Source organism: Ceratotherium simum, chromosome 22 (assembly GCF_057802395.1).
Source record: "Ceratotherium simum simum isolate JZ-2026a chromosome 22, ASM5780239v1, whole genome shotgun sequence".
Taxonomy (NCBI): Eukaryota; Metazoa; Chordata; class Mammalia; order Perissodactyla; family Rhinocerotidae; genus Ceratotherium; species Ceratotherium simum.
Window position 1 is genome coordinate 5,480,466 of NC_141921.1, and position 9,529 is coordinate 5,489,994.

The following is a 9,529-nucleotide window of genomic DNA, read 5'->3' on the forward strand; positions in this document are numbered from 1 at the left end:
TCTATGATGTTTGTGCACAATAAGTAGGTGAATGCTGAAGGTATACAAAGATGTATACAAAGGTGATTGGAAGGAAATAGATGATGTTGAAATGAAAAAATGATAATTTGAATTTGTCTTTATAAACCTAAGAATGAAAATGTTTTGCAATTATGGCACCAAGAAAATGGCTGAACTCTCTTCAACAAAGTTATGAGCTGTCAAAAGTTTTAAAAAATACTGTATTTTGATGGTGCAAATGCAAGGAAAGAAAACAGAAGTAATGATAAGCTAGAACCTATTGGAGATATTTCAGTTTGAAATCGTTATTACAAGATGGATATGTTCCAGGTTTGTGCATGATAGCTGATGAGCAGCTAGTTGCATTCAAAGGACATTGCCCATTTCAGATGTGTGTCTTCAAAACCTGGAAAATATGTTTATATTCTTATTTAAATTTCTATAAAGTTATTTTACATTATCCTGTCATTCTTCTGTAAATTTTTTGTAAAATGACTTTAAACTATAAAAAGTGTCCATTGGACCCAGATGGTAAATCATGGTGATGACTGTTTTTTCTGGTATACTGAGGGTTAATCAGAAAGTTTGCAAGAAAGTTGACGAGGAAGTAACTTTTCCATTATGATTCAGTGTTATTTAATGTTGCTTAAGTATGTCACTGAATTCATCTCAAGTATTCCCAGTCTTGGGAAACGCTCTTATAAGCTTCTATTGAAAGAACAAACAATTGGACTTGAAGTTACCATGGCAGACTGAACACACGCATCAAATCCTGTTCCTTCCCCCAAACTCTGCTAACCCACAGCAAAAGGACTTTCAAAAAGACATAAATCCATAAACAGGAGAAGAGACAACAGCAACAAAGTTGTCAACGCTGGAGAGCAGATGGTAAAGATAACCTCCATAGCATATCTGGGAGGCAAATCTGAAGTTGGTAGTGGGACAAGCACCAAATACTTCCGGAACCAAGGGGGAAGGGACAGGTACCAAAATAAGGAGGTTTGGGTGAGAGCTGTTTGAAAACCAGTTAGATCCCAAATTCTCTGCAGCGCGTGCTCCTCCCTCGCTCCAGCAGAAGTTGAGGTTTATCCTCTAGCGAGGGTAGAACACCGGGTCTCTGGACTGAGGGAGTCCAGACACAGCTGTGGGTACTACACTAAAAGCAGGGTGGTGTGCTAGATAGCTCTGTTCCCCACTTGGCTCCCTGAGCACTGGGGACCAGGTCCTCCACACGGTACTAGAAGACTCTTCTCTGGGAACTCTGACCAATCCAAGAAGAAAGACCTGAAGTTACTGAGTTGGGCACTCACCCCAAAAGAGTCCACGCAGATGACCTGTTGTGAAGCCTGTTGTCGGTAATCTCCAGCCTTGTACTCAGAGCTTTTGGTCAGCAGTTTAGGAGGTCCCCTCTCAGTCATGAGCCAAGGCTTACTAGATTTCTGAGGAAACTCTCTAATGCAGAAGATAGAGACCAAAAGAAGTGAAGAGGGAAAAAGTGTCTTGGAAGAAACTATAACAAACAAAAAACCGAAAACAAAACAGAAAATCAACAAAATCCTCAGCAATAAGACAGGATATTGCATCCTTGAAACAAAAATAGGATGCTAAAATAAAAAGGATCACTCAGCTGACATAAAAGAGCTCTTGAAATTGAAAACATGATGACAAATCATTTTAACTAGTGTTGTTTTTAGTGCTTTTGGTGGTTATATCCGTAACTATAAATAATAGATTTATACTATTATTTCTTGTCACTTTAGACATTATCTTGCTGTAGTAGATTAACGTAACTTCTCTTTCTTCACTTCTCCTTCTCTTAATGTAGTTATATCATTTAAAAAATATTATTTACCTTTGGCCTTTAAAAGATATACTTATATCTCTATTTCTTATTCTATCAGCTATAAATAAAATCAGTTTCACTTGTGAATTCTCTCTCTCCCCACCTATTCTTGCTCATGGATGCTTTATCATCTAGAATTGAAAAGGAAGAAAAGCTAGTTTAGTAAATAACTTTATTTATGTAAAGTATGAAATTTTGGTCCTTTTTTTTGGCTGAGATTTATAATAAAGGTACTCTTACCTGTCATACATCATAAGAAGAGTAGGTATCTGTGTTTCACTTCCCAGCTTTGCATTTTCAAGGCTGTCACAGTGTAGGTCTCTTGTAGAGGACAGGTCTGGATGTTTCCCTGGTAACTGCTGCAGGGGCTGAGCCTCTATTGCATTGTTTTTCAAACCATTTTGACTGTGATTCAAAATAAATATTTTATAGTTTGTGTATGTGTGTATTTCTCTATCTATCTGAAATAAAATCTCCTTAATCTCTTGGACTAAGTTGGCTTTCTTGATAGTCTGAACTAATGTGTTTTCTTTCTTTCTTGATCTAGGCAGTTGACAAGTACTTCAAGCTTCCTCATGCTTCCAGTAAACCACCTCGGATCTCAGGAAGCCTTGTGGACACCTCTTACAAAACATTAAGATTTGCATTTAGAGCATCACTAAAAACTGCCATCTATCGAATAACTACTACATTTGGTGAACATCTGAAGTAAGTTCACCTGTTTGGATCCATAATAATATTCCACTTTCAGGAGTTCCCTTGAGAAGTAGGTGTGAGAATTATGAAGTCGCACATGTTGCAAGTATTCTTTTGGGGCCTTCATGATATCTATTGGAAATTAACAGCTTGGATTTAGACTTAATATTTATATTTTAAAATTTAGCCTATCAAATAAGGCTTGGGGCCTTCTTTTAAGTGGACAAAAAAGAGGATAGAAAGTTATAAATGCAGCAGATATAAGTATATATATGTATGTTTTTAATCACTGAAACATCATTAATAGAGAAAAAAGGCGAAAAATCAAGTACCTTTCCAGAAAAGCGCATTAAAAATAATTCTATTATTACATTTTGGTCAGCAAACTAAGACTTAGGGTGAGCAGAGTATTCCATAAATGAGTCCTTGGAGCTTTGTGAATTATGCTGGAAAAATAATGACAGATCACAACACCTTCAGAAACGGAACCAGAAAGAAAAGCACAAATGCCAAACTTGTTTATATTTGGTTTCATTGATGTTCACTGCTTTCTTGTGAAATAATCTAGCTGGGCAGGATAAGGGATATTAGTTTATTAACTAAACTATGTTTATCGTAATTATAAATATGTTAATTAATTATAGTATAATTATGTTTGTCATAATTATAAATGAATTTTAGAAGACACGCGACATTGCTCTGCTTTTTCTGTATGCAATCAATAAATAGTTTAGAACTTTCTTATCCCACCTGCTTTTAGAAACAGGTAGTGTTTTATTTCCATAACACTAGGCAGCAGCAGTAGCAATTTTTTGGGAACACTTTGGTTCTCTGTGGGAATACAAAAGAGCTATAGATAATCCTCTATCCTTAAGAGAGTTTATTCACTTGTTTAAAAACAAACAGAAAAAATCTATTTATTGAGTGCCTTCTGGATCTCTGCTCTCCAGTATGATACCCACATGTGGCTATTTAAATTTAAATTAATTAAAGTTAAATAAAATAAAAAATGCAGTTTGTCAGTCACACTGACCATATTTTAAGTCCTCAATAATTACATATGGCTAGTAGCTACTGGCCTGGACAGCTTAGGTATAAAGCATTTCCATCGTTTCAGAAAGTTCTATTGGACAGTGTTATTCTAGATGATGCACTTAGCACTTTTTATGTTTTTTTCATTTACTCTTCTCAAAGAGCCTGTGAGGTGTAGAGATTATCATAATTATACAGATATGGAAACTGAGGTTCAAAGAGGTTGAGAACTTGCCTAATAGCACAATCTAGAGAATGCTAGAACATGAACCTGAAATCAGGTCTATCTTGCTCTTAAAAGGCCACCTTCTTTCCCTGTACAACACTAGACTGCCTCTAAATGTAAATTGCCATGTAGGATACTCTCAGAAAACACTTGATGAATTTAGAGAATGAAATAGATATGATGCATATTGGTGATAGAGCAAAAACAGGGAGAAACGGGGAAAACAGAGCTTTCTTAGATAAGAAAGGGAGGTAGATGACCAATAAAAAAATATGAGAATGAAACTCTGCCTTAGTTTCTTTTCTCCGAGAAGAGCTATATTTTATATATGCACTAAAATTGATGAGGTCAATAGAGACTATTTTGTACAAATATAGGACGGATTGGTATGGTAGAAAAAATATTAGATTTGGAGTTAAAACATTTGGATTTATGTCTGGTTACATCATTGACTGTCTGTGGTTGTGGGCAAGTTACCTAATGATTTAAGTAACTTTCCCAAGGCTATGCAGGTAGTAAGTTGCAGAACCGGAATTCAGACTCAAATCTGTCTGACCCTAGAGTTCTATCTACAGTGTCTATACTCTTAACCAGTAAACGTTGTCTCCCCTAACCTCTGAACCTTTCTGATACTGTTTACCCTCCTGTGAAAAGGAGATGTTATCCCTCCCGCTTTGTTCCATTTGCTGTTAATAGAGGTAAAGTGGGATTAAACATATGTAAAGCCCACCCTGTGCATTATATATTGTTGTGACAACAGCTGTTATTACTGTATAATACCTCATTTATTCATTACCCAAAGTTCCGCCTTTGAGAACCAGACATAAACGAAGTAAACTCTTGAGGCGTGAAAATTAACACAGGTCAGTTACTCATTGGAGATACTTGTTCAGCACCTGTTTACTCTTAATTTAGGCAAATTTGATTTACTGGTTTTCCGGCCTATAACATTAAACTTTGAGGGGAAGAGACTACTGTTATAGTCAGGAGTACTAACAATAGTAAGGCACAGTTCACTGCCTGCCAGCAGAGGAAGACTCACGAGAAGAGCTGCAGACTTGGTGTTTGCGCGAGTCCAGAGCCATTTAGAGACGACAGCCTCACTGGCACCTAGAGGGAATCTGCACAGTCAGATACTTGAAGTGGTTCAAGTAGAGGCAGCTACATGGTTTAAGAAAGCAGAGATGTGTATGTGTAAGGCATTGTAGGATGATTTGCTGCAAAATTATTATAATAAGACTGTTTTGGCACTTTTAGAAGTGGTGACCTTTGGTAACCTGGCATTGTATCATTCAGTAACAGCATATCACTATTCAACAACTAGAAAACCAGAATCTTTCATTGTGTTCAATTTTTGCCCAAAAGTTTAAAAGGAAGTCTTATACTAGTTTCAGTATATATTTGCTCTAATTTTGTCAAGGTAATGTGTTTTTGAGGGGGGCGACGGTGGGGAGAGAACTCAGTTTCCCCATCCAAGACATAACTTATGTTCAAAGGGAAAATAAATCTAAACCACCAAGCTGTTACCTTTGAAAACGATTAGTGGAGTCTATTGTGTTTTAACCAAACATTTTAGTTTAAAGGATTTTATATTAAAGGCAATTCAAATACTCTACAACTCAAAGATAATGTTGGAATCTGGTTTAAATAAAATAATAAAATCCAGAAAACCTACAGCAAGGCTTGGAACTCTGCACAGCAGGTTCTATAGCAGCAGGTTAGAATCGATGCCTTCCGTTGTCTGTCTTAATTTGCTTTGGTCTTTAGAAGGTAGAAGTATGCCATTACTGGCTGCAAGCCCTCCTCCTCATTAGATTAAGGAGGGTTTTCATCCAGCTTTTTCAGAAGTACTAAATAAGTGAAGATTTCTAATCATTTTTAATTGTTTTGAAAAATATTGACTCTCTGCTCTGTGGTTCACTTAATATGCTTAATGTAAAATAAAGCTTATGCTTTGAATTTATGTTTCATTTAGTGCTGTGCAAGCATCTGCAGAACATCAGAAAAGACTTCAACAGTTCTTGGAGTTCAAAGAATAGTTAAGTAACATAAACTGTGTTCATTACACTGCTGATACAACTACAGATGGGACAGTAAATGTTCAGCATTCTTGGATCAGAAGAAAATGGACTAATTAGATGCTTCCTTTGTCGTGGTGGTTGCTTTGAAAACTATACTTTAATGGGAGAAATCATGGAAAGAAATTCTCAACAGAATAACTGAAAAAACTGCCTTTTCTGTACCAATTGCTTTTTGTTTGTGTGGTATAATAAAATCTTTATTCAATTTTGCAGAAGCATCTATGGCAGTAGACATGTCTCTAGCTTATGTAGCTTAATAATAATAACTAGAAAATTTTTAGAATTTTGAGAGGAGTAGAGTCAGTTCAGAAGATAAAACAGGTTGACTTGATCCAGTCTTCCTTCCTAATCATTCTGAGAGTTTAGCTCTCTGGAAACTCGAAATACATAAACTTTTTAGGAATGGTTTCTGTTTACTGAAGGATAAAAATGTTAACAGTGGAGAAAAATTCACAGAAAAAATATTGTCTAAAGGACATGTTTTGTTAATCTGTTAGGTGGTGTTTTTGTTTCCAGGGACAAATTAAATTTGCATGATTGTCCAAAAAAGGTCTCAATTTACAGAATGCTAACTCTATATAAAAGAATGTGGAAAACTTCAGTTCTTAAGTTACAAGATTAAACACGCACATTTGGTTTTTGAAAGACAATTGACTGACATCTATGAATTTATTTTGCATCATGCTAGTAAACAGTAAGTGTATGGGTATTTTCCCAACTAGTTTTGCTTCCTTTTTCTGGAATAAAACGTTAAGTGATTACAGAGTTTTTCAAGTGACAGAAAAAGTTTTGCAAGAAAAGCCAGGAAACTTTCCCTTTTCCCCCACTCTTCATGTTCATTAGATCAGATTATTTTGTGAAGCTTGTTGGCCTCACAGCGAGAGCAGCTTTTGCTGTGTTAACTGGCTAATTAAAATATATTAGGAAAATCTTTACAGCCAGACACAACTTAATCATCATGTAGCAAGTGAAACCAAAGCGTCAGAGGGATTACTATACTTGGGAGTATGCTGTATGTCCCCAAAGTGAGCGAGGTAATTTTATAATTTATTAGATCAGCTTCTTGGGAGATGAAAGATTGTCAGTCCTGCTGGTAGATATTCACTGGACTAGCTTTGGACTGAAATGCTCCCTTGTAATTATTTTCCTATTATCTTTTCCCTCTAGTGTCCCAAAATTTTTTCTTTAAAGTCAGCAGAGTATTGTATATGAATCTCTAATGTGGTATATATGTCTACCATTTGTCTGATTACTTGATGTATTATGTCTTTATTCCCTTTATTTGTTGCCCCTTCAACCAGCACATGCCAAATTATAAATGAATCCTGCTGGCCTTTCAAGTGTCGTTATGAGACAGTTCCCCAATTGTCCACTGTTTGGAGTATTTAGGCTGTTGCCATTGCTTTTGTGTATGTGTCTGAAGTGGAGTGGGTCTCTTTTTGGAATGTGAAAGTTGAATTTCGAATGTGGTTACTTACATATGACTGAAAAATTATGGCTAGGTTGACTGAGAACTGTTGAGTTCCATGTTTTAAAGCCATTGAGCTTTTTATATTCCATTCTCTGTGCTGCCCCTGGCTGAGGCATTTTGGGAGAAAAGGATTCTTAACCTGCTTCCATTAAAGAAGAATTGTGATATTTAACCATTGGATTCCCAAGAGTGATGATGAGATGATTCCTTTAAACTTTGATTTACTTGGATAAAATGTCTGGCTGGGTTTAGGTTTTTGCCATTTTCCATATACTTTGGGGAAAGGTATATTTGATGAACAATGTGAAAATTTCTGGGGTGTTCTTTCTCTCAAGAGAATGTGCTGTGTACAAAATACGGGTCACATAATGTCTGCCTGGTGGAGCTGTGGAAACTGCCTCCCCAAATCTGGATTGTGTGTGTTTAGTATATAAGGGAGTCGGTTCCTTTTCCCCACTGGGTGTTGATAACCTACACGGTTATGGGGCAGGGTGTGGCTCAATCACCTCTTCTTAAAGAGAGCTCCTTCTCCTTTGTACAAGGAGGAGGGTCTTAGGAAGGCCAAGAGAAGAGAAGCATTTCCTTGATGAAGTCACATCCTGCCTGTGAGCTCACTGATGCTCTCAAAATTAGAGAGTGTTCTTAAAAGCTTTTCTCTGTGAGTACAAAGCGTTATTCTGTCAGCTCTTGTAATGTTTGCATGACCCTTATGGAAGGTATAAACCACATAACTTCTTTCCTGGAGAACTGGGAAACTGTCCTAGAATAAACCTTGTACAGTCGAGTGGACATGGATAAGCAACTGTTACTTCGCTGGATTTGTTCCTTGGTAATTGTTTTATGTGTCTTCCTGTACATATGGTAATCCATTTATATACTTTTGTATATCACTGTACTGAATTGAGTAGAAAAATAAATCGACAGTTTTTAAAAATGGGACTATTAATTGAAATATGTGTATCTTTGAAGTCAATTATTTAATTTCTAGTGTGTGTGTTTCCTTGGCCATTTCAATTCAGTCTTAGAGTTATTTATAACACCTGAAAAGGTTTAACTTCTTGAGAAATCAGCTTTTACCCCTTAACTGGACTAATCTGGTGGGTGATAGGTGTTTAGTGGTAACTCTGAGGAGCCTGAATTCTAAAAGTCTCTTTCTTCGTTGTCTTGGCTACCTTTCTTCCAAAACTAAACAAAGGATGCAGGTGCTGAAAGCCATCTCCTAATAGAGGTTTCTTTTCTTGCCAGAATAGTGTTTCTAAATGGATCATATTCCCCCAGGCTAACAGTTATGTCTGTCAGCTTTACTTAAATTAGTCTGAACTTCACCTCAAGGTAGCTGAGGTACTGTACTAAGGCCCTCAACTCTCTCTTTTGCTCTGCCAACCCATAGTTGTCTTTCTTTAAAACCAAATACCTTAAAACGAAGATGGCTTTAATTCATCAGTTAACAATCCAGCTATTTTTAGCAACCTGCTGACCACTTTTTTTTAAATAAGCAAAATCATTATTTTGAGGGGTAAGAAGGGGGATAGCTAAGCACATACCCCCTATAGTTCTCAGTCATGGTCCTAAGCAGCCTTGGCAGTGGCTGTAGTGATGTGCAGATTGATGCGGAGCTTGCTAATCATTGAAAGACATGCACTGAGTGTCTATTATGGCCTGACTATTAGAAACAAATTTAACTGTGAACAAGACAGCCCTTGCCCTTCAAGGAGTTTATAATCCAGTGCAGTGCCATTTGAAACTTGAAATGAGAGACGTCAGACAAACAGGGAGTGCTGCTTAGAAGTGCAGAGTCTGGGCTCCACTTTAGTGAGATTCTGCTTCAGGAGGTCTGGACTGGTTCCTGAGAGAGGGAGTTTGTGACACATTCTGAGCAGTGGACTGAGAGTCGCACTGTGAGAAGAGTTTATTTTAGATCAGGAGTTACCAAACTTAGCATGCATCAGAATCACTTGGAAAGCTTGTTAAAACACGGATTTCTGATTCAGTAAGTCTGGGGTGGAGCCCAAGAGTTTGTATTTCTAACAAGTATCCAGACAGTGCTGATGCTGCTGGTCGGGAGAGAACCACTGCCCTAGTGGATTTTCTCGTATGTGCTGTTCTCTCAGATGAGTGTCTGAAGCATGTGAACTGCCATTTGCTGTAGTAGAGCTCTTGCATCAGATCCATTTACTGGC

General features: G+C 37.1%; 1 protein-coding gene across 4 annotated transcripts in view; it reads left to right on the forward strand.

The window, feature by feature from the left end:
* NDC1 (NDC1 transmembrane nucleoporin) overlaps window positions 1-8,288 on the forward strand; it is a 50,405-nt gene extending 42,117 nt beyond the window's left edge. For 3 of the 4 annotated variants that reach the window (XM_087445911.1, XM_004438576.3, XM_087445910.1), the window contains exons 17-18: window positions 2,391-2,551; window positions 5,773-8,288. In XM_087445911.1, the coding sequence (XP_087302037.1) occupies window positions 2,391-2,551; window positions 5,773-5,836 (225 nt within the window). In that variant the 3' untranslated portion in view covers window positions 5,837-8,288. Of the gene's footprint in view, window positions 1-2,390; window positions 2,552-5,772 lie in introns of those variants that run through there. The other variant, XR_015555737.1, reaches the window with a different exon arrangement.
* The last annotated feature ends 1,241 nt before the right edge of the window (window positions 8,289-9,529 follow it).